The sequence below is a fragment of the Athene cunicularia genome (genome assembly GCF_003259725.1).
Source record: "Athene cunicularia isolate RWA chromosome 12 unlocalized genomic scaffold, athCun1 chr12_part1, whole genome shotgun sequence".
NCBI lineage: Eukaryota > Metazoa > Chordata > Aves > Strigiformes > Strigidae > Athene > Athene cunicularia.
Window position 1 is genome coordinate 22,170,429 of NW_020799116.1, and position 26,832 is coordinate 22,197,260.

General features: G+C 38.1%; 1 protein-coding gene across 10 annotated transcripts in view; it reads right to left on the minus strand.

Moving 5' to 3' along the window:
- The window catches only part of IQSEC1 (IQ motif and Sec7 domain 1), a 273,968-nt gene that overhangs the window by 102,449 nt on the left and 144,687 nt on the right, over positions 1-26,832 (minus strand). Inside the window, exon 1 of one of the 10 annotated variants that reach the window (XM_026857672.1) lies at positions 18,444-18,658. The exons of the other annotated variants lie outside the window; for them this stretch is intronic. Coding sequence (XP_026713473.1) covers positions 18,444-18,508 — 65 coding nt within the window. The 5' untranslated portion in view covers positions 18,509-18,658. Of the gene's footprint in view, positions 1-18,443; positions 18,659-26,832 lie in introns of those variants that run through there. 10 annotated transcript variants of the gene reach the window in all.

A 26,832-nucleotide genomic window follows, 5' to 3' on the forward strand; every position in this document is an offset into this window, starting at 1 on the left:
CCCCCCCCAATTATCATCTTAAACATCACTGAACCAGACAGAATACATATCAGATAGATATATATCTATATATATATATATAGATATATATATATATATAGATATATATATATATCAGCCTCTCCAGGCTCCCACAGTATTTCTTGAACTTTGCCCATTGCCTCTGTCAGACTTTCTCATGCCACTGGAAGTGCTGAAGTGTGGCTCTTCCCAACTGTATCAACATGGACGGGTGCTCAGCACCTTTCATTGAAAAATTTATTGCTCAGGCATCTCCAGCCTTCAGAAGAAACAAGTTTTCCCCATCTCGTCTTTTCTGCAGAAGTTCTCCTTAAACACTGAAATGCATATGCTGTGTTTGCTGTTACTGCAGCATTCTCAATACATCTTGAAATAAAATTCAAAGCATAGGCTAGACTGCTGATATTTCTTTGTGTAGGGCAGCCCAAAGTAGTTTAGGTTTTAAAATCATACATTACACAAAAAACCAACACTGTTTCCATCTAATACATGAAACTTGAGACTTTACTTAAGTTCACATGTTCTTTAAAATAGTCTCAGTACTGACAAATACTGCCAAGCCAGCCCCAACTAATGCTCCCTGGTTGCCATTGTTCACACAGCAGCAAATCACAGATACATAATGAAAAAAAGTAAACCAGGATCTGCTCAACCAAATGCCAGATCTTTTCCACTTTTTTGATAGAAGAGTTGATATCCCTTGAAAAGGTAAATTTTTGAACAAATATTTCTCAACTACTTTTGCATATAGATGTAGTGGTAGATTAGGAGCTTTATATTAGCAGCATAATAAAGAGAAATAATATATGAAGTGCTATATGCAGCTTTTCCTACTTCTCAGAGATCTGTATAGCACATGTATGACAGCATCTGACTGCATAATGCTACTGACTGGATTTAGCCTGAGAGGTAAGGAAGTGTCACTGTCCCTGTTTGGGATGGAAATGCTTTGAGTTCGGCTGGACTGAACTTGGACTCCAAGGGTTTTAACAATCCTTTTTGCAAATCTGAGAAAGAGTTACCGTGTGCTGCTACACTTCATACTTGCTAGACTCCTCTGATCATAAAATTACTTTATTTCCTTTGGCTGTATTTGTTTTCTGGGACAGTATTACCAATGCTAACTTTTTAAAGAGTGTCAACAGAGGACTGGAAGCTCGTTCAAGAACTGGGAAGCTCACAGCAGAAGTTAACTGTAATTTAGGATAGACAGACAAGGTTTTCCCCTTGTAACAAACCATACCATACAGTAAATCACAAGGTATCTGAAAATCAGTCTGTCATATCAGGCTGTCAATCTCAACCCCCCTATTATCAAACCACACATGTCATCTGTAGGCTGTTCAGCCTCCTTCCCCATTTTGCACACTCACTCTCCCTGTGGTACCTCCTCACTGAGAGATCTTCATGGTTTGCTGCCACAGGGACTCACTCCTCCCCACACGCCCCCTTGTATCACCCCAACCTTTCGGTTCACCTCCACAGGGATGCATGAAGCGGATGCTTTTTATGAGACAGAAATAGTGCGTTCAAAGGGCCAGAGTGCTGACATGCATTTTTGGACAAATTCCTTATGCAGCCAAGTGAGCTCACTGTAAAGTGATGGCTGTGAGCAATCATTGTTTCCAACATGTAAACATGGCCACACAAAAACATTAACTCAACTAGGACAGGAAATAGAGGGACTAAAAGGATATACGAGCACACCTCTGTGTTAGGCTCCTATCTCACTTCCTGCATCATTCCCAAGCAGTCCTTCAGCATAAGTCCAAGACATCCAGTGCAACCAGACTCGCTTTACTGCCTCCCTACACGAGATCTTTCTGTTAGAAGACAGCATGTCCAGAGAGACACTTCTCAGCACATTTCTGCATAAAAGTGATCTGTGACCGTTTCCCTGCCGCGTGACTCCATCATCTTTGTCATGTAATTTGTCATCAAATAACAGAAAGCTCTCTCTTCCAGGGTTCAAGGTCAAAGCATACACAACCCAAAATCTTATGCAGAGCTTCACAGTGAACGAAGGATTACTAAGCAACCTCCTGCACCCAGGCCTTGCATCACTACCTCCGGAATGGCTTTCCAGTACAGGAGTAAAAAAAGAACAGGGGGGAAAAAAGACAAAAACCAAAAATCCAAAATATGAGTGTGCCGCTTCTCTAAAAGCCACACCAGAAGTCATTAAAATCTTGCTTCAGCTTTCCCTGTGAAAAAAATGGAGATAATTTTCACTCCATTCTGTTAAGCAATTCTGAGATTTTAAAAGCAAAGATGCTGAATATGTGCAAAATATTACTAAAATGCATACTGGTAAGAACAGTTTATATTACCTCACAATAATAAAAAAAGACTATCAAGCTTGCATGCTTCAAGACCAGCTGGAGCTAGTTAGAAATCTTCTAGTATGAAGTTGCCTAATAAACTGGCTGGATCCTAACTGGAGGAAGGCATTCATCCTTCTACCCTGTTAGACCCAGGAGCTGCAAGTCTGACCAGTTTTAAACCCTGGGAACAGCTTCATTTCTTTGTGTTATTTTTACCCCACTGCTGAAGTTGTTTTGGGAGATGAAGGAGGTCATTGTTTCATAAGAGTCGATTTACTTTTCCTCGTGTTTTCTACTTGAAACCTTCTAATAGTTCAGTGACCTCAGTCTAACGCAAATCAGTTGTGATGTCACTATGAGGATTTTGACCTTCAGAGACAGAAAGCACCATACTGTGGAGCTCAGACACCTGGGATTAGGCAGATGCATGAGAAAAGTAGTCAAAGCATGAGGAAACCAAAAGAGCTCTGTGGTCCCAGGAAAAGGAGTCTTCACTGAAATACTGATAGAAGTTGCATACATGACAGTACAACGGTCGGTTTGCTTTACATAGCATCATTTGCCCCTCTTATATGAACTAAAAGTCTAGCACCTCTCAGGTAAGCCTCTCTGAAAGTCAAAGCAGAAAAAGGTCAAGATCATTTAATTCTAATCCTACTTTTATTTACCTTTGTAAAGTCAGGGAAATACTCATTTGCATTTATCAGAATTATCCTTGTCCTAAACCAGACCCTTAGACAAGATAACATGCCAGGAAGCTTTGCCTTGAATGGACACAGATTGCAATTTGCTGCTAGAAGGGCATTAATCTTAAATGCATTATGCTTCCTTTCTCTGTTTGGACTTGGATAATTCATCTGTATAGTTTACACTTTGTGTGCCTGCTGCCTCCAGGATTGTGAAAGGTGCCAGATGGACAATTTTGGTTCTGTTTAGCCACTGAACAAAATCCATCTACAAGCCCTCTTGACACCACCTCGGTCATGCATATGCATATACAAAACACACAGCGTGTGTTATTTTATATTTTAACACATGCTAAAGAATCAATTCTAAGTTTTTCCCCAACAGGAACATGTTTTATAAAAGCATTGCCTTGTCTACAAGCAGTCTTGTAATCACGCGAGCCAATGTACCTGCTGTGCTATCAGTGACAGCTATGCTGTGATCAACACAAAGGCAAGGAGACCAACCAATTCTAACACCCACTAAGCACACTTGTTTTCTTGGGAAAACTTAGTCTCGAACATTGGATCACAGTCAGACGTTGCCTTTGTCTTCCAGTACAACTGACTGCATTCCAGAACCAAAATATGTCAGCTTGGTCTAGGTAATTTAGCACTGCAGTGTCTGGCCTAAAAGTTACTATGAACAGAATGGATTTAATAGATCGGAGGTGAAGTGCAAGGCTTCCTGGCTCTAGCACCTGACAAGAATGTTTTTTTAACTCATTAGATACAACTGCAAGAGGTCTTGGCGCCTTCAGGAAGTCACAAAATCTTTGCTATATATTACGTGAGCATATTAATAAAAGCAGATAAACTCCACGTAAATGCTACCTGTTGGGTACAACTGTGGCCTCTAGAAGTTATAGGAAGGAAACTAATTGGCTCTCAGAGCATGGTATTTTGATTACCATTTTTTCCCCATGATCTCACACGATTTAATTTTTAAGATAAATTCAAACAAAATTTTTACTGTTCTGGATTACTGACTGCCAAAACAGAGCTGAAGGAAACCTGTACGTGCTGTCACATACAATGTGATTTCAACTACCTTTAGAATAATGCCCAGTCAAGTGGTAAGAAATAACTACATAGAAGATTTGAAATTAGAGGACAGATACTGCAGTTTTAGCTATATTGTTGGCAGTAACTTAGCACTAGCAATAGAGATATAAAAGAACATCAAGTAAGATGACTTCATTGCTCCTTTCTGTGAAAACTGTAATGAGTTCCTGACACCACTGACACCTTCCAGCTAGTCAGCAAAGAGGAGAAACTATTGGGAAATGAAACAAAACCCTGTCAGAGCTGTGCTACATGTGAACTAATGTCTTCGGGAAATAGAGACAAATGTATACTGAACCTTATATAATTTATTTTTTTCATACTGGCCATTTTAGTTGCAGTAGAAATAGTGAATGACTAAAGACCAGACTTAAACCACGTGCTGTGGGGGTGTAGCAGCCAGATCCACCACAGAAGCGGCAAAGGCTGCCATGCTGCTGAAGACACCTTTGTACCTTTTGCTTTCCTCTCCTGAGGTGTGAGGTTGTACTTCAGTAAAACCTGTTCTGCAGACAACGACTCTTGAGGTGCTATTACGTCTAAAACGGTATAAAAGCTTTTACACTTCAAACAACAAAGAACAAGCTGCTGACCATTACAACAGCTGACTGAAGGAATAGCTTTTACCACCGAGTGTATTTCAAAGGTGGGGAAACTGAGGCAAAAAAACCATCAGAAGGAAGAATTTTGGTTAAAAATGGAGAATTGCTGCACAGCTCATTCCTTCATTAAAAATAAACCACAAACTAGTAGTACATCTTCAAATGCTAACCAGCCGTAACAGTTTGACAGCAGAATAATCCAGATGCCAGTTGGAATTTGTACCCCTGCTCTCCTTATGCATGTTAGTAACCACATTTTAAAGACACTTTATTACCTGCAGTGTATGGTAAGGGTGATGCCGGGCAGAGAATGCTTCTTACCCCTGTTGTTTGGAAAGATATTCCCTTTCCAAAGAAAGAAATCAATTTGTCCATTTATGGGTAAAGCCATTGGCTTCTCTTAGTCAGTGCCTGTCTCAACAACCAGTAACATTATCATTGCTGGCCTTGGAGAGACACTTTTTGTCATTTTGCTGTAGTTTATTTGATATACGTTCATTACTTCAGTGATGCAGTCTCAACCACATTCTCCTTATTTCCCAATTGGAAGCTTAATTGCTGGCAGGGTATACATTTAGGGGAGGATAAGAGACAATGAAGACAAGACTGACTGCAGTCATTACATGCTATAATCAGAGTTATCATAAATAAAACAAATCCGCCTGAGATTAATAGAAATACCATCAGAACCATAGGAAAAAAAAAAAAAGTAATTTGAAAGGTAGAGCAGATTTAGATGTAGACACAAATATATTGAAAGAAATGCATCAAATAGTTATCTAATAACATTTTCAGTGCAGCACAATTTAAATGGGGATCTAACAGTTAGGTACTTATATCTGACTTAATGCAAGAAGACCATGTTTATGAATATCCAAGTCTTTTGCAAGGATTTACCCTCTGTTGTTTGGTTGATTTCTATTTAGTTCTTTCATATTGAGGGTGAACATCCTCAGTGAACCCTTCTTCCTTCCTCATCTTTCCATGCTTCAGTATTTCCCCAAGAAGGGTAGTGCCATGGATTCTCTCCTTCCACCTGTGGGAGCATTGTCTGGTTTACAGTCCCTGATGCAATGCTTAAGCTTTCACAAATCTTAGCTCCCAATCTTTCACCTTATTGTGTTACAGAGCTCATTTACACTAAAATCCCAGGTGATTTTTCACTGTCGTTCCACACTGGTGCCTTTTCCATTCTTGCGACTTCTGCCTTCCCACAGGGTGCCTCCCTGCCACGTTTCATTTGCTCCTGGCTTCTTGTCCCTTCTCCCCAGGGCTTTTGGAAGATTCTAATCAACTTTTCTTACAGGTACCACACCTTAAGTGCTCCCCATGAATTTAAGTTACTGCTGATGCTACTGATTTCCTTTGATTTCTCCTTTCACTTGAACTAACCATCTTGGTAGCTATGTTTGGAACAGATCGATCATTGTTATGCTTTATTTATTATGTGAAGGAGGGCCTCTATTTTAGCTGCATTACAAGGTGCTTTCAATACAAGATAATGCTAGGCTACCCCCCTTATGTATTGTATACAGGAATATGTCACTTCAATATGACTATCAAGAAAAGGTGAATTTGATGCTTTTGCGCAGTTTCCAGGTTTGTTTGTTTTTTTTTTTACACCTATGGGAACTAAAGCGCAAAAATCTAGATTTAATTGTCAAGACCCCTCTCTCTCTTTACATATATATATAAAACTAAAGCTTGTTAAGGTATCCCAGCACAGACTGTTCATTTGTATCTCCTCAGAACTGGTCCAAAATCCATGTTACAGGAAATCATCTGTAGAACCTGTAACCCATGAATATAGAGTCACAGTTGTTATAAAATTTTAATAGTCAACTGTGACTTAAGGAGATAAAGAATGAGGTTCATGATAAAATCAATTATCCAAGGTCCAATTTGCAAAAAGAAGCTCATTTCTTTCATACAGGGTATATCACACTGACTTGAAAAAAAGTTTTTGAATCAAAATCATGCAGATTTGCTTTTTTTTTTTCCTGTTGAGATTTTCAGTATTCTTTTTTAAAAAATAATTTGCTTAGAAAAAGGAGCCTCAGATGAAGAATAGCCTAAAGAAAAAACATTCATGGAAAATACTGTCCTACAATTTTAAAAAGTAAAGTTCAACATAAATTCTTATATTTTCTTACAAACAGCATTACTTCTGTAACCAATTGAAACACTTATGTATTCTGGGCTTGACTTATTTCAGCAGAAGGCCCAGAGTCAAAAGACTACCAAAGTTCAATAGACTGCAACAAAATCAGTTATACCTCATTATGATTTGGAAGATAATAGTCTAGCCACACAGGATGTGTGGTAATACCTTCATCTTGGGTGGGTTTTTTATTATGTGCATATTAAAAGCGGGACATTTTTGTCTACTACAGAGTAGTTTAAAAGTAACATAATTTTTATCCCACCAAGTGATTGATGGAGAATTGCAGTCCTTATATCTACTCAAGGTCAAAACTTTGTAGAGAGTTTTTGCTTTGCTGGACAATTTGGATTGTTTAACTTGACCAGAATCTTGTGTAGTTCAAGGAAGCCACATTATCTAAAAGAGAAATATTTTTAAGAAAATATTTTCAAATATTTTCTTCCCTTTTTTCCAGATAAGGCATACGAGATGCATTTTGACATGTGTCCTGCTGGCATGTTTGAGCTGTTGCACAATGACATGGATCAGGCAGCTGTTCTGGCAGAAGAAATACCTACATCCTTCTCCACCACCACTTTTTTGGGGCAGGTGGGGAGGAGGGGGTGGGTTTCCAGCTTGATCAGTTCCCCTATCTGGTTCATGGCTCTGCTTCAGACACTAGCACTACAGCTTGTGTAGCACAGGACCAAGAACTGCTTGTTTTAGGAGGCAGAGCCCATTTAAATGTGCGTCACATTATGACATGGCTTGCCAAAGAGCAATTATGAGCCAGCCGCAAAGCTAGAAATAGAACTGATGTCTCTTGACTTTCAATCCTTGGTATAATAATTAATTTTTATTCACTTTAAATAACTTCGAATAACCCTTTTTCCCCTCCTAGTAAGTAAAGGAGAGATGGTCTCTTTCCATCTTTACAAAAAGGAAAAGCTGGGAAAATAGACCTAAAGAAATTTGAAAATTTCTTTACTTGAAAAGTACTTAGAATTCCAGTTCCTATCTCTCCAAACTGCATGCAGACTGCTCACTAAGATGTATTCCCCCTCCTTTCAGGAATAGACCTTCACATGCCTAATAACATGTAAAAGTTATGACACAGAAGTCATTTTTAGAAACATCAGATTCAGTGCACTATAATTAAAAACTATTAGGATAATCACCAAAAAAGAGAGTATTTCCATCAATACCAAAATTGGTTAAAGGACAGATGAACCAGGTAGTTAAAGTATTCCTTACTTCACCAGAACACTTTGTGTTTTCTGGCTTTTAACTTTTCACCATCCCTCCCAGAAGCTTCAACAGTTACATTACATACAACATAAGATAATATGTTAAAGGACTTAATCTATGAGATCACATAACAAATGTAATCACATGGGTCTGGCAACAGAATCTTTGTTTACAAATGTAGAGATGACAATATTGTATAAAAAGAGCCATTTCCTTCTGAAATTGGTTCAGTTGTACCCCGTAGAGAAGAGTAATCAAAAAGCACTGTATCTTGCCGCAGACTATATGGTGGGTTCGTTAGACAAATTAAGTAATGACTTGGCGTCTAGACTCCAGACCATTTATCAATTAGCCTTTCTGTTTTAATTTATTTGAAGTGTAAGAAAGCAGAATAGCATGTTACTCATCTACAAATATGTAGCAGTTCTACGAATTCTTATAGAAACTACAGCAGCCACAAGCTGTACATCTAATGCATTGCCAAGTACAATGAAATAACTTGTATACTCATGAGAGTTAAACATGGGATCTACCAATCAAAAAAGGCACTTCATATTCTTATTGAACTATTCAAAATGGCATTATTTACCTCATAGAAAGATGGCCTTGCGGTCCAGGCAGTCATATCTCTATATACTTGATCCAGCTTGGGAGGTATGGCTAATTTAACAAGTATGACTGGTTTGTCATTCAAACACAACTGGCATTTGACTTTTTGGTATTAGAAATTGCCAACCAAAACCAGTCATTAGACTTACTCTGTCACCTGCCTATGTTATAGAAAAGTTAAGCAGCAGCCTCTATTTCCTCACCACAGTTCTCCCTTTCACTTGCTGGCTAATGATAATGTCAGCATTTCTTTAAAGTGTTCCTCTCCATTAAAAAAACCTCACAAGGGTCGAGTGCATCAGCAGAAACTCTTTCAAGAGCAGACTCCAGCAACAGAGTTGTGTATCCTCTGTGCTAATGCTACGCACCACCTCCTTGGATAAAAGGAGATGCTCTGGAGCAAAAGACCAAATTTATTCCCAAAGTTCTTCAGAACTTCAATTCTTAAAATTTAAAGCAAAGAAAGATTGCATTTCTAAATAAGTGCGTACGTACATCTACGTATATACAGTTCCTGCAGTTCTTACAGTTTATTATGTGTTTATTGTACTTCCCTGGCAGATATCCCACAGTACTAAAAATCTGAGAGAAACAGATAAGGCAGGATAATATTACTATGGGGATTTTAAGGTGTATTACTTGGTACCTTTATTGGAAGCATCAAACTAGTAGTTGTAAAAATTATGTGCCGTGGGGAAGGGTTTGTTCTTTTTTCAGTATAACTGTCAATCCAAGATGCAGGGACATAAGGAAGACCCTGCAAGTTAGGCATTAAAAAAACCTACTCATGTCAGACTGCCAAAAGGCAAGCTGGCAAGAAACCATTCTACTGGAAGCCACAGAAAACAGTGTAGCAGTCACCTCATTTGTCAGCTGCCTCCAGTTATCCAGCAAGACACTTGCACGAAGTTGCTTCCCTCTGGGAAACTGGCTGCTCTCGCTGCTTATTTAAACTTAATCACCATGCCTGTTCTTCACCGATATGCTTTTAAAACGAAGGTGAGACCTCAACTAGAATAGCTGCACTGATCTTCCAAATGTAAGGAAAAGTAAATCAAACTCTGTCCTGGGTGCAAAGGTGGCCTCTTTGGATGACTGAAGAAATGGAAAGCTTCTCTGGCAACTCTGGACTGCAAAAGATTGGCTCACTGAGTCTGACAGAGCCCTGAAGAAGGATAAGAATTGCTTTTTCAATGCATACTGGTAGGGTGAGCATATGGGCCAGAAATGAAAAATTAGTATTGGCACAAGAAGAAATGTGCATAAATTGAAACTGAATTAAGACAGAAATAAAAAGATTTCTAGCTCTATGAGCAGAAAAACTGTGGAAAATGACTGGATTATGAGAAGAAAACATAGAACATGCTTGCCTGAAGTAGAAGGGATTAGTGTCAATAGCCCAGAAGTCCCATTTCAGTCTTACCCTCCTGTAATTGCTGCTGCTTTCAATTGTTATTAATCACCCAGCAGTATCTTTCGCTATGATTTACTTCTTACAAGTGTCAGGAATAGGTTTGCTCTCAGCAAGCATAATTTTTTCAGCCTCCTTCTATCAATGGATGGAAGGGCTGGACTCCACACCGGGGGTCTAATAACACCCCCAGGCCTTCATGAGTTTAGCATACATTCATGTACATGGGTCCCCTTGCCTGCACCACCCGTACACCCATTTTCCCATAAATGCTATATCATAGCATCGTGCCTTGCCTGCATGAAGGGATTTCATTAGGTGCACCTGTCCCCCAGGAAAGACCCAGAATAAACTTTGATAGAGGACAGACACAGAGCTGTTGCTAAAAAATATTCAGTGTATTTTGAAAAGAAAATATAGGCATTGATGATTTTCAGGCTGTTGCGCTCTTTCCAAAGGAGTAAAAGCTCTTTGGAAGTAAATACCAGCATGACAAATGGGACAGGAAGAACAACATATTTTCCATTTCCCTCTTGATGAGTGGGCTTTATAATCCATCAATCCGGCATATATATATATATATATAGCTCTTCTAGTTGTTATACTGATTAAAAAGATCAATTCTTTAGATTGATCTGTTAAAAAAAAATGTTTTATTGTTTTATGAGTTCATTCTTCCTAAAACTGCTTTTAAGAAACTTGGTGTTATACATAAATTTAGTAAGCTACTAAAGAAAGTACCTAATTTTCCTTTGTCTGTACTACTCATTTATTTATATTTGGTTGAATGCGTGTGCTTAGAGTTTTGCTGAATCAAGTAAAAGAGCCAGATCATGACAAACGCTCGAGATACAAAGTAAAAAGGAATTTATTATTTGTTTTGGAATTGGGTCAGCTTTAAAACCCCTTGTACTAACATGCCAAATAGTCAGGTGAAGCACAGAAATACAGGAAGAATTATGCTAATTCACAGTTCTTAAAAATATATGTATTTTAAAAAGGGTATTTATGTTAACAAGATAAAGGTAAGATTGGTCTGGTGACATCTCATTATGTCAGCTCACTACACTTTGCCGTTGACATATTTTCAAAATCCCACAAGGGATCACTTCAAAAAGCCATCCTTCAGCCTCATGTAGCCTTCAAAGGACAGAAGTCAATGCTGTTCAAAAAGTCCAGGTCTGAAATGAACATTAGGGCAGCTTTTCTATTTTTGTTTCCAAATGGTGTTCTTTATGTAGCCAGTGGAAATAACTCAGTTCCCGATTAACTCTACATGACCTGTAACTTCATTTTCTTACAGAAGATATCAAGCGTGTCAGTAGAAAACTGAATATCATTGCAAGATGTATAAAGGAAAGTGAAATGGCCCCACTAAAAAAATATTATTGAAAATGGTTCTGTGATGAGTTTGCAAAATCTGCAGCCTCTCCCTACCTTTAGCAAAAGAGTGGCATTAATCTTCCCTTCATGCTCTTCAAAAAGCTTTTTCATTGGTGTATGAATCAGCAAGACCAGCAACTTGCCAATGGTTTCACAGTAGGCAACCTATTCTGTTGTGTATATTGAGAAAGGTAGTAAGTGTTAACTTCTTTATGATGTTAGGAGAAAAAGGAGTTGATAGCAAAGCACACATCACATATAGGTGCGTATTTCTAACATCTGGTGCCATGACGACTAATAACAGCACTTCAGTGTTAGCATCTTCATGGTGATATCAAACTTCTTAGGAGATGAATTTTTTTTTTCATTTTTATAGTGACATACTGATGTAAACAATTAAAGTTAGCAATGCTTAAACCTGGTGTTAAACGATTTGGGTTGGGATGTTCAGAATTAATACAAGCTATGAGAAAGATATTAGCCCCCTTTTCAGTGATGGAGAAAGCTCAGATAATGACAGAGAAAGCCCATTATGGAGTATGGCAATGATATGGGGGCTCTAAACCAGCACTCTGCCCACAGACTGCTCTTTATCAGAAAATTGAATTAGTTTGTACTTCTGCAAAGCAGGTGCAAACTCTGCACGAATCACAGATATATATATAAAGATACCACCATAAACTACAGTGGAGACAGTGAGTTGTCACAAACAGATATCCATAGTACAACTGGAAGTTTGCATCTCAGGTGCCTAATGCACATAGTTTTAAAAAGCAAGTTTTAAAAATTACCAAAGAGGAAATAAGTAACTTGCCATGCTGCCTCCTTGCACCAATTCCTTTCTACACGCACATAACAGTCAAATCTGGTACTTGGAGCATGAGATTCATTTACACAAATATCTAGAACACAGAGATCAAATCCTTGCAGTGTCTGTCCAGCACTTCATCCTTCCAAAGCAAAAGTGTGATGTGCAGGTCTATGCTCAGAGGGACTAAAGCAACACAGTCCTGTTCACATGTAAAAACTTTCATTGCACAGGGGATCATGCCCCTGGTACACTACGAGGCTCTTCACTTAAGAGTTAAGTGAGAATTCTTGAGGCATGTGCAGATCTTCATTACAGCAAGAAATGATTTATTCTAATTAGGCAGTTTTGTTTTAGCCTGGCAGCTATTAAAACCTGGTCTCAAGCAGTAATAAGGGATACTTTGATTTGTCAGTAAATTATTAGAAATGAGAAAAACTGTCCTCAAACCCTCAACCAGGCCTTACCATGCAGTTTAAGATTTCAGTTCTACGAGTACCACCAGGCCATGAAGTCATTTGTTTCAAGTAGCAATTGATGACATGGCACTCAAAAACTATGTGTACAGTATGTCATATCTGTAATTGCCTCTAAAAAATTTCACCATATGTGCAGCGAGTTATTAATGAAACTGTCTAGAGAGAGCAGAAAATAGGAATCTTGTCAGCAATTTGTCCTGATGTCTGAAAACATATCCTAAACTTAGCAGTTTCCAAAGTTAGAAGCTACCAATATTATTTCAGCCTTCCTAAATGCTGAAAACATTCAGACCCTATCAGTTCACGCTGTCTCTACCAAAGCTTAGTTTGCGTCTAATCAGTTTGCTCATTACCAACATGATTCCCTGGACCTTTACAGAACCAATTCCTTGGACAGTCCCCATTCTAAGTGTGAACTTCAACCCTAGTTTACAGACATTTGGCTTTACATGCAAATATATTAAAATACATACATCATTTGATTGTGCTCTCCCAACCAAACTATCCTACAACTGTCCCCCTTGTCCCTGTATTTATGTCATCTACAGCTATTACAACTATTTTCTTATCAGAATATTAAAATTTACGTAGGGTGATATCCTTAGGACTCCACTCAAACTCATCTACTCTGCAATAATTGTAATTTACACCTATGTTTTGAGAACTACCAGAATTACATCTACTGAGAGGGTTTGTTGATTCTAGTTGCTCAGACCAGTGGTCTGTAAAGTGGGGTGCATGCACTTTGAATCATGATCCATTGGGGTGTGGGAAGAGACCTTAAAACTTCAGTAGTACATGTATATAATTTACAAATATATATATATACACTGGGAGTGAATCCTCAAAACTTTTTTTTACTGACGGGGTACTCAGTGTAAAAGGTTGGACACCGCTGGCTTGGACAACTCACTGCACGAGTCCACAGTAAGCAGTACTACCTTGCATACACAATGTCTGTTAGAAACAGAAGTCAAGTCTGTTTCAATTTATGGCAGTAAGTGCCATATCAATTAAAGATAAAGGGTTACATAATTAAGTTGCATACTGGCTGTTCTATAATTATGTCAAAAATCAGTAGCAGGCTCACACACACTATCAATTGTCTAAATTATCTTCTCAAACATGGATATTACATTAACTTGCACCGTGATGGCTTCTGTTTTCTCCATCCCCGTAAAAATAATTAAATATTACATGTTGGAGGGAATTCATTGGCCAACTCTTCTAAAAGCATTTGGATACAATTTATCCAGATGTGCTGTTTTGACAGGTGCTCTTTATCTTCTGGAAACACAGACTAGAAAATATTACTTTGTAAGGTGTGAAAACATTTCCTAATTTGTTTTCCAAACCACAATAAATAAGTTAAATTTGCTTTTTCTGCCCTTATTGGCAAATTTACTACCTGTAATTAATAGCATTAGAATTCTTTTTGTCTTATTATTTAAGATGCTGCCTCTAACTGTGGTGGCATAAATTTGCTCTCCCTCACTTATCATTCAGAAAAGGTTCTTACTTGTATAATATATTCATCAGAGTCACCTTCATCTTTTCCATTTGTATGTACTTAGATTTTTATAGGTACTTGCATCACCCTGAGCTACTTAGATAACAAAAAGGCCCCTTGAACAGCAGACTTTTACTTAATCAGAACATAGCAACTGCTGTTCAGAAATGAATAACTACCATTCGCAACCCCTAGTTTATATTCCTAAACAAAGTAATACAGTTTATAAACCATGTGACCACAACTTTAAGCATCTTAGTACATTATTATGCAGATGAATCAAGACTATAGGACTGATTTTTAGACATAAGCACAGCTTTTTTTCATTGTTGTCAGAGAAAATTCAATGTGCCTTACCCCTGACAAATCAAAACATGTTTAGATCAAATGAAACAAGAATCAAGTGTCTATTTCTAAATTTTAAGCAAATTTACAAACTAAAAATGGCAAAGTCTGTTTTTGTTTAAGTTTGGTTACATGCATTCATCACAAACTTCATCACTTGTTAAGAACTGAGAGAATTCTTGGGAGCACTTGCTAGCCTGGGCGTTTCAGAAGGTTTTACTGGGTAACTGGCACCACCTTCAGTCTGATTGCAAGCACTGGGCTGCCGAGCCAGTACTGCGGGGACACCCTGTGTGGGCAGGATTGAGGGGTTTTGAAGAAAGGTAGTTTCTGTTCCTATAATCATCCCTTCTGTAAGCATAATTTATTTTATTGCGTCTGTTTCCACTGGCAGACAAATTCACTTTTTCACGAGCAAACTAGGAACATATGCACTGTTCATATAATGACAAATGCTTTACTGCTCAAGTTATCTTCAAATTTTTTTAATCTATGCTCAAAAAAATTATATTTGTCTTGCATGTGATCTCCTGAATGCATGATATAGCAGCACAATTTTAATTTTTCTAATTTTACATATATATCCACATTAAAATAGAACCTACTTCAAGAAATAAAACTAATCTGTAGGACTGAAGCTTCAGGTTCTCAAAGTTTCCTGAGTGGGAGGGAGCATGGAATGGAGGATTGTACATCAAGCGAGCAGAGCATTTATATGGTATTTTAAAAGCATGAGTAATTGCCATAGCCAGGGACACTTAGGATATGTACTGTCAGTAGCAGTGCTGACTCTTTAAATTATCTGTTGAGCTGTGGCATTTCACTCTTAATATTCCTGCTAAATAATTTTCTCTTCAGATACTACAGCATCTTCCTTTAATTTTACAGCTGACCCACTCATTACATTCTCAACTAGAAACAGGCCTGAAGCAAAACCCAGCCCTCCTCAAACCTATCACATACGGGCATCAGTTCTGATCCCTGAGCTAACCTAGAGAGGCTTTCAAAGATACTGCTTTATCTCAAGAATTTCCGCCTAAGTCATACATGAGGGTAAATGTCAAATATCCAGGCATGATACACAGCCTTTGCACTTCATTAGCTTGGAGGTCATAAAAGCACTGATCTGAACAAATTTGATCTCACCTTGAAATAGTAAGATTTTCTTTTGGAATCTTTTATATATTGTTGTATGTGTGAATACACACATACGTATTGATATATACATATAAACCCAGAGACACATGTGCACATACAAACACACAGACTGGTCTCCCCTTTCTGGAGCAGTTAAATTGTTATACTACAGGGTGTATGCAATATTTAAACTACAAGCATCTTTCAGATCTTCATACATTTTTTGTATTTCCAGAATAAATTCCACTAGGCAGATATGTGATTGACTAAATGCCTGTAATTAATAATTGTTACCTCTGTCAAGCAGTATAATTGCTTGTGGCTTCTGTTGCACAGAGGCAACTATTTGCCATCTGAAAACATACTATTTAACTTTAAACCACCAAAGTATCCATATTATATTTCACTGCAAGATAGCACAGTGGAAAGATTACATTTTGCAAAGCAGTATATGGCAAGGGAGGGCATTTTAACTCAATAACAAAGACTGAGGACTTAATACGATTCACTTCAATTCCTCAAGAGATGTGAGATCTCCCCAAATACCTCTTTCATTCCAGCTCCAGCTCCCCATTTCACATTTCTTCCAGAGCCTTGTTCCAAGCTTGCATTACCTCTCCCAGATGCCAGTACCTGGTTTTGTTTTCTTTTTCACCCTTTCCATTCAGGATTAAATTGCAGTGGAGGAATAATGGCCTGAATCACATGGCTGAAAACAATCTGACCACCTAAATTTATGGTTAGCTCCTTGATTTGGTTTAGTTCCACCTGAAAATGTTGTAATTCGTTTAGGTAATCTGTTTAGAGACAAAGGAGAGACGTGGAGTAAAGAAATGGTCGTGTTACTCTGCGCTCCTCAATATGTGAAAAATCAACCCAACACACCCTACCCCGAGTTCCCCTCAGGAATACGCCTGGATGTGAGGGAAGGTTTTGGCAGAATCCCAGCTGGACCATATTGCACCATATTTTATGACCTTTGGTATCATACAGAACTCTCATGAACCTCTCAAGTGAAACTTTGCACAACACACAGCAACTCTTGAGTTTTCTGTACCCATTCCTATGAGGACTGATAGCACCTCTAGCTGTTCCGAAAGGCATGCAGAAAGGCAAAAGACTAAACCTCCCACCAACCTGCTCAGCAGCAGTTTTCCTTCCCTGCCCCACCATGCAACTGCTCTAGCATATTGCTCTATCAAATAAAATTTTGGTTTTACTGCAGCCCAAAACTGTTAAAATCCAAAAACAAAAATGCAGAGCCCAACAGCGACCAGCAGTTGATGAAGAAGTATCAGAATCCCAAGTTTCCATTGCTGACAAAACATCTGCAACTTCATTATATGAAGAGTTTGAAAGCTTGCTTACCATAATATAAATTAAATAGCCACAGAAATCACATAAGATATATAACTATTGCTTTATACTTAAACTATAAACATGAATTTATAGATTCTACAGTCTCTAGACGAAGGTTGTGCAATAAGATGATAATTTTCAACACACACTATTCTTATAACATCTGTAGCTGTGGGAACTAAGGAATCTATGTGCCACATGGTTACAGTATCTGACATTTAAATATTGCCTTGATAGAATTTCCAAACAATTATATGAACAGTCAAGATGTGCCTGGGAATACTGAAGGAAGACAGAGGAATACTTTGAAGAGAGAAACAGCTATAAAATCTATGCAAGTTCATGGCAAGAGCTGGAAAAAGTAATTATCTTAATGTCTCAGTTCCAAAGTACCAGAAGTCTTTTTTTCAGTGTGAAAGCATATTTAGACGCTGTGTAGGTTAAGACGTAATGCTATTAAATAGGAGAAAAATTAAAACAAAAGCAAGAAAGAAGCTTCTCTTGCAACATTATCTCATGGCACTCTGAATTTACAGTCCTTCACACAGTGTATCCACGTGAGGCACTAGATAAGGAGCCACAGTGTAAGCTTAAATCCTGTGCAATACTACAGCTTAAAGGCTAACATTTAGCATCATTTGTTGCTCAGAAATGATCTTGGTTTAGAGGACTTTCTATTGAACGGGTGTAATTTTTAGAAAATGATTGTTCCTTTCTGAATCACAGAACACAAAATGATAGGATACATGTCTTTTTGCCTTCCTATATGCTTTGTTCTCCACATTCTTCGCATGGTCTTATTATATAGCTAATCATATGCTAAAACTGCTTTTAATTTAGCCTGTGAAGACAGATTGCTGTATGTGGACCACTGAGTGGGAGCAAGGTTTAGCTTATATTAAAATGATGAAGTGGGCCTACCAGCTGCCCAGGCAGCTTGTCTGTCCCCTCTGGTACTACGAGCAATCAGAGAGTTAAACACATGCATGGCTTTTGTTTTCACAGCCAAGGTAAAAAAACAACAAACAAAACAAAAAAAAACAGGAGGCATCATCTGCAAACCAGCCAGCTGATCACAGTCAGTATGAGGGCTATTTGGAAAGGGTATTAACAAGGCACATAAATGTGTTTACCTGATAACAGGGTTGAACCCTGTAAAAGCAACTTAAAATAACAAATAAATGGAGCTGTTTAGTTTTAAAAAAGGGAAAATTGGGATGAAGGGACAGGAAGAAAAGGAGGGGAACAAATAACACAAGACTTACAAAGCTCACCCATTAAGAGTTCCTTGTAGATCAGCAGAGGCCGAAGTGCTCCTAAGGGCTTGTTTACATTCCATTCCTCTATCGAGTCTTAATACATCCAGGTTTAGATTATTATTTTTTAAAAAAATTATTCTTTCATGGTCAATTTTGGGTAAATAATTTAAAAGCTTGTGAGCTGGAGGCTGTATGATTCCAGAAAGGCTTGGAAGCCAGGATGCAAAGCCCTTTGGAACTGCCTGTCAGCTTTACACATCACTTCTGAAATTAAGCATGTTAACAAACTATAATTAAAACAGATTATCAGCCACCTGCGCTTATGGCTTTAGCAAGGTGCTTGGCCATGGTGCTAGTTACATCAGAACAGACATTGGTGTTAGCCCACATCCACAGGAAGCTGGGGGATGGAGAGGAAACTCGACTGGCAGCATTCAGAAACGCACAGCCAGGCTGGACCCACAAAGTACACTGGCACTGTGTACCTGTGTACATACTCGGAAGGAAATGCAGCAACAGTGTTTGGTACCTACATACGTGATGTGTCAAACTCAGGTTTACTGCTTAACACCTATATAGAGAAAAAGAACTGCCTAAAGATATAACAAAACGCCTATTTTTGTGGCGTGCCTCAGATAGCATTTTGTTACTCCAACTTTGGATTTATTATGTCTTTAAACACATTCTTTTTTACGACATGCTAATGCATTTACTAAGAAATATCTTTAAGCCCAGATGAAGGTTTGTTCAGAGAGCTCTAGAGCAGGATGGTTTCAGTGACTGACATTTTTGCTGCCTTGACTGACATGGTCTGCTTCAAGTTCCTAAAGCTACTTAAAGAAACTAAGCAATATTGCACAAAATTAGGTTTGTCTCTTCATTAAAGTGTTTAGCTTTGAGGTTTGCTGGGGCATTCAGCACATCCCAAACCCAATTACTTAAGCAGCTTTCTGTAAGAACATGTCTACTGCAGTCATTGTATTTCTTCTACCCCTGAACAATAAAGACACACTAAGAGGGCACAGAAGAAAAGATGAAGAGGTCTACTCTTTTAAAGATTCCTGAAAATAATGTTTCTCTGGGTTGGTATCATGTTGTACACATTTAATTGAATCTACACCTCTATAATATCTAAAGCTATAAAAGACACGGTAAAATTAGCAGAAAAGAGACACCACAAAACTGACCTAATGAGTAGAAACTGTTAACTGTACAGAATAAAGAGCCTGTTCTACGCATCCTGTTCTACGCATTCCTTCAACTTCAGACAGCAGTTTATTTCTGATGGTGTCTTCCCAGTTCTGAACAGTCAGAACAGACTAGCTCACAAACTACTTCACAGAAGAAATATTTTATTGCTATTATTGTAGCAAGAGTTCCAATGTTTGCTTTATTTTCAAAAACAAATGAAGGATAACTGAAAACTGTAGACATCAGAATTATTTCAAAAGCCATCAGTTTAAAGATACTAAGATCAGGCACACTCCCTATCATTTTCCAAGTTCATTGGTTCCCTCCTGAGGGCAAAAGTGAAATCCCTAATGAAGTTAGTGGGAGTTTCGCCATTGAATTTCAATGGCACCAAAACAGTCCCTTATAAGTTGCGTTTATCATTCATTAGAACCACATTTAAACAACAGATTTATTTAAAGATGGATTCAACAAGAGTAATCACAGAACCTGTCAGAAGGAAAATTCATCCCAATTCCAAGCGCAGCATACAAACTGCATGGACAGACTAGCACAGAGCATCTGCAAATGTACTGGCAAAACCCACCAACCTTGGGGTAAACATTCAAGCTGAGTGAATTCAGGCCAATCTATCTTCCAGGTTTATGGAAGCTTAAACTTTAAAAGAGTGCATGTGAATCTTTTGTTTGGCTTTTTTCTTTTTTCTTTTTTTTTTTTCCTTTTCATGTTTGATATATATTTTTTCTAGTAACAAAAGCAAGAATACTGTACTTTTCAAACACAAACTCACAAAAGATCTAAACCAGCACTTCTCTAAATTATTTAATTCAGTTTTTGCTCTAACTTAGACTTTGAATCTGAAGTTTTGAAAGTATTTTGAATACTAGCCACAGTTTGGGAATAGGAACAGTTTGACCTTTGTACTCAATGCAACATAAAATAGATTACAGAAAATTAATGAATGCAATACTCAGTTTCTGTTCTGTTAAGACCTTCTTGCCATATCTTCTAGAGTTCAGAATCTGTTTCTGTCTTGCTTATTGCTTATCTGTAAACTCCCGAAGCACTCTCTTTTTGAAATTTGAACCAAAAGAAACTGTAACCTCCTACCATGTAGTCTTCCAAAACTCAAAAAGGCTATAAACACCAGGAATTAGAAATTTAAGTCCTCATCTCCTGACAAAGCTCACTCTACAATATTTAAGATCTTTTTAAAAAATACAGAATGAAATAATCATGTCACCACTTGCCCTACCTAGGCCGTTTATTAGTAGCATATAATAAAAAACACACCCAAAGACAGATACTATATTGCTGTATTTTTGTATAGCTACCAATGATAAGCTTTATGTTCAGTCTATGCTTCATCAGTGGTAATCATCAAAATGGTTTAAAATTTGTATTGATTATCCTATAAAAACATATAGGCTTTAACTATCCACAGAAACAGCAAAAGTAAACACTAATAATGTTACCCCTCTTTCTCCTCACCCCCGTGATCATGTGCCTTTTATTCCTGTCTCTTTTTTTAGGGCACCCTTGGAAACTCTGACTGTAGAAACTGATAGGAAGGGAATGCTGAACAAAGTACTTCTCAAGCAGTAGAACATATGCTCTGGGGAAACTTTTCTTCCTAGCTAAATAATTCTTAGTAAAAGTCAATAGAAAAACAATATAAATATTTGATAGGAATATAACAAATTGCCTTAATACTGGAAGGGTGAGAGAAAAGAACAAAACAAAACAAAAAAATCCAGTGGAACATCTGAACCCATCTGGTAGATAAGTCATGTACAGATATCAACCATCTGGGATTTGAACTTTATACCTGACCCTTGGCTGGACAGCATTTGTTGCCATAGCTGTTTAATTAGAAGGATCTCCAGCTTGAAGAGGAGGAAACACTTGAAAAATATTTGCTGAAGAACAATATGCCTTAGTTTGAGATTTTTCCAGTGTCTTCCTTTCATTCATGAACTAATGTAGTGATATTTATTTGCATGTGGATTGATTATATTAAGCCTTTTGCAGCCTTTGCGAGGAATTACTTTGTGACACGTAGGTTGAAGGGGAAAAAAAAAAAATCTTCAGCAGCAGTAAATTCCCCAGACACACCACTGATTCATTCAACAAAAGTAATTACTTTAGCAAATGCTTGTGTATTTTAATGCCAAGAAGAGGATTCCAGGTATTTTTAAAGCTGGTTAGAGTTTGTCAGTCTAGCTGATATTCAGAAACTTCTAGTCAATGTGATGTAATATTGACACACCACTTAATCAGGAAAATAGGATATTTTTCCAATGAAAAGATTTTATCTTTAACAAATGTTACATTTCATTCTTATTAATGTATTCAGACCTGACATCATATGGTCCCTAGATTTCCCATGGAGGTATAGGTTTTAAAAGTCCAGAGGGAAATGATAATACCATACACTGATTTGTTGACATATGAGCTCTGAATTACCATTAGAAAAAAATTCCAAGGTCTGCAAAGATAATTTCACAACCCAAAGTGCATCCTAGCCCTGTGCTTAGGAGTTTTAAAAGCATTTTGAAATGAAAGTTATGAATGAATGAATAGCACACATTGGGGCCAGATCTTAAAGCAATTTTTTAAAGCATTGTGCAAAGTTCATCTCCCTTTTTAAAAAACACTGACTAGTTGGACAAAATGTTTCTCTCCCCTCTCAGAAGATTTAGACATAGCAAAATTAATCTTTTGTGCTTTGACAGACATGAAAAATTAGAGACAGATATGGAAAAGGATAAGACTAGCATCACAGGTCCCTTGTTTTCTTACCAGTCTCCTATGTTTTAGACACGCATGGATATGAGTACCCTAAGGACATAGATGTATTTTTTTCTCTGACTTTGATGAAAAATTAGGTACATAGTTCCTGTTATTAATAGAATCATTTGCCACTGGTACAGAGGAGGCAAAGACCATGCATCTGACCTCACCACTTAGAAAATGAAAGACAGAATAGCCCCAGTGAGCTAATGGTTCTGAGCAGGCACCAATAGATAGCAGGTCATCACTGTGCAGAAAAACGTCTCTTGACAGGTTAGACTTAAGTGAGGGAAGTGTGTTAGTGGGTTTTTTTTTCATTTCCCTAAAAGTATAAGAAACTCACAAAAGCTTTTCTTCTTCACTCCTGAACATATTTATTTTCATTTTAGAAAATTCTACTTTATGCTACCCCAGAATTACTACTTCAGAAAACTAGGTAGTCCAGGATACCTTCAGGCCCCAAATTCAGATCATTTACAGTCACCAACAATCAGATGAAAATTTCTATAAATTGTATGGTATTAAGGCATAGGTTCTCAGAACTTGCCTGTTTTGAGAGCTTAGTCCTCATCTCTAGGGTTCCCTAACATGACTATCTAAACTACTCAATCAATAAAACCCACCAACAAACCAGCAACCTTTCAGTATATTTACAAACACAATCCAAGCGTCTTCCCCCTCCTCAAAATTGCTCTACAGTATTGACCACTCATGTAGTCTTCCCTGTGTGCTCAGAGCTTTCCCATGAGGCTCCTAAGTGCCTCAAATATACTGTCTTTTCTTTAAAGTCCAAGGAAATGATCAAATATTGATTCAAAACACTACTAAGCCAGTAAGCTTATTTAATGGTTGAATACATACTATGAAATATAGAGTATCAGATACAGAAATAACTTGCACAGGGGTTTTTGGGTGGTTTTTGTTGGATTTATTTGTTTTAAAAAGCAGCTGAATAGTGACACACCTGCTACTACTGCTGTTTAATGCCTGAGTCATCTCTTAACAGTACTGGGACTTGTATTAATAAGGGATGTGTACATCTTTCAGCAGCTATGATTTTCATTTTGTATATCTTTGCATGGACACCCACCTGCATCTCTGCTTTCAAATGGCATATATGTCACATACACTTTAAGGGAGTCCACTCCCAAATTCTTTGAAAGCTTCATTGTTTCACTGTTCTAGAGGAAATGGCTCTGACAGTGTGGTTATGCTTTTGTTTGCTGAACTTTTCCTCCAGAAGGGACAATGGCATAGGAAGCCCCAATCATACTAATCCATTAGCCTTGACCTGTTTCTTTGGCAGCCTATTTTTACTGTGGATTCTTTTCCTTATCTATCACCACGCAGCATAACGGATTATTATACCAACAAAATCAACATCTCAGGACAATCGGATGGGAGGAAGCAGGCTGGGCACAAAAAGTATTTATGGACTATCATTTACACCCCCTTCAGCATAACTTCTCATTCTCCACCCCATTCTTACTCCAAGAAACACCAAGGCTACGCCTGCCTCTGCAAGACAGGCATTAAGTGGAATAGTCTCCCGAGGCGTGGGTAGGAGCCACTGTGCAAGACTCAATCTGAGGAACAAATCTCCTCAGGTACTTAGAATATGCAGGTGGAATAACCGGTAAAATGCAGTGGTTTCAGAGCCTGAAAGAGGATAAACATCTTGGGAAAGTTTTTTAACTTTAAGGTTCAGTTTCTTTTCCATGTGTTTGTTTTTAAAGAATTGAATTAACACTGGCCATTTGGAGAGAATTCAAGTATTTATCTCACTGGCCCCTTTCCTCCACAAGTGTTTGTTACATTAACTTGAAAATATACAGACAGTGAAATTCTACCATCAGGTCTTTGTCTAGATGTCCAGAAAAATCACACAGCTGAGCACACTGCAGGACAGAAGTCTTGAGTATTGCTATTTGTGGAAAAGTGTTTAAATTCAGAGCTGTGCGCCTATAGCAGCTCAGATTAATATCTCCTACTAAACAGTCACATTAGAAAGTATGCTTTTTATAATGCCTGGTTTTCACTGATTGTAAAATATCAAAAGATAATTTCAGACAGATAATAAGTTATTGAAGATATCAATCTGCCCCTTTTTCATTGATCCGGTGGAATAGTTCATTCTTCCCAATTTAAACATGAAAGGGAATTAGGCCATACAAACATCTGCTGACACAAATACATCTACCTATGCAAAATTCACACTTAGCAGTGCACAGGGCTGCATATGTTCTGTGGACATCCAACAATTCTAAATTGCAGCTGAGCTTTAAACCTAAGCTGAATCCTAAAGATTAAAAATATATAATTTAACAAATGGTAACTGCTAATTTGGTTCTCAAACTCCTGTTAAATCAGCTTCCATTTCCTTAGGAACATAATAAAACCCAACAATAACAGCACTGAAGCTGTTTCTATGGCTTTTATAAAAGCTTTTACAAAGCATTTTTATAACTGTATCTGCCAGTAATAGCTATTACTTCTATACATTTCTTCCAAAGGCAAGCAAAACTCTTAGATAAGAGGATCCAAAGCAAGAGTACAAACGTGCCTTTTATCTTCCAGGAGGCATCAGAAGCTCAGCATCTTGTTCCCACAGCTTTCTCTGAGGTTACTCAGATCTACCCCGATCTGCAGCAGCCAGGGGCTGGGGTGCCCTGCCCGGCCAGCCTGCTGCAAGGTGGTCAGCACAGCCCTCCTTCTGAGGAAGGGCTGCCCGCAGGCACACGCTTCCCCTGGCCAGAGCCTGGGCGGGGAGACAGAGCCAAAGAGTCATTTCAAAGTCAGAGGTTCAAAGTCAAATGTTCAGAAAACTTGAGTCAAGGAGATCCTCTTCCAAGGGTTGTAGGCAACGGATGAGACTGCAACCCTGCTGTCCTTTTACTACAAAAATGTGTTAGCCGTAAGACTCATAACATAGTCTGAAGGCTCCCAAGCAACAGAAAGGTCATACTTCCCTTTGCACCAGCCTGCACTGGCTTTGTATTCTGCCTTTTTGACAGTGCTATCACAACCTGCCCAGGTACATGAAAATATCTCTTGCTTTAACATAAAAAAGCATACAGGCTGCAGGTGAAATAGTATTATCAGATCTCTACCACAGGTCATAGCCAAACGCTTCTTGTCATGGAAATGGCAGCGTACACAGCTAATGTTAACTGCATAATGGAGCACAAACAGTGGCACAGTTTCTCAAACAAGTGAGTTGTCACACTAGCTTTACTTTATGTGCAATATTCAGCCAACTGGCAGACAATGCAGAACAAATATCACAGGTACTATACAGGCACCGTAGCTCATCCTACCTTAATTCAGCAGCATAAGAGTTCAGATGCTTTTATCAAGGATCTCCTCTGAAAGATCCCATTTCTTGATACCTGAATTATGCGAAATTATACTCAGGAAAGCAAGTGGTGACAGAACTGTGGCTGTGAACATAACCTAGTCCTCAAGATGATGTGGCAAACAATTGCGTTCAAGACTTTCATATTAGAAAAACAATTTAAGTGAAAATAAACTACTTTCAGGAGAGCTGAATCAGGCTGCTCCGTGTCAGGGTGGCAGTTCCCCCTGTGTAATTTACAGTCGTGGTGTTGCCCCCTGTACAAAACAGGCCCCATTACACCATGAAAGTGGCCCCCTGATGATATGCAAGAATACTATTCATTACTCTGATATCACAAACTAATGAGAATTCATTTAATGCAAAATGCCATGCATGTTGCTGAGACTTTTCTAGAAGATCATCGCAGGTGTGACTAATTCAAGAGCATATTTAATTTTTAATTGATCAGTTTGCAGCATGCAGGTTTACACCTCAGTATGCTCAGCATGGAAACGTTCCACAAGTATAGCAGGTCAAGCAATCGTGACTTGCCTACCTCAAGTTTTGCTTAAGTTTCATTAATTGGTCAGAGGGTTTAAAGTAAATATGTATGTGATGAGCTTTGATTATTTATTTATTTATTTATTTGCCTGCCACTGCAGTTGTCATGAGTCCCCAAACTCTTCTAATTAAGCAGTTCTGCCATCCCCCCCACTGGTGGTGAGTACAGGAAAAACCTCAACAATTTACTAACTTCAAATGCTTCAGTCACTTGATACCTGTCAGGCAGTTAATTATATGAATGAATTTATTGTCTCCTGCTAAAACATGACTGAATGCAGGACACTTCTTACTGCATAAATTCTTGCTGATTTTATGATTATTGTCAAAGAAAATGATTAATGGGCAGATAATGCATGGAGAACAGCAAAAACATAACAAGAATTAGAAATGATACTTGTATAGCAAAACTAATTCCTATTAGAAAAGGAGTAAAACCTTTACCAGGCATTTAAGCAGAGGTCTTATTCATTAAAATCATTCACATACCGTGCTTTTCATACTATGACCAATCCACAGTAT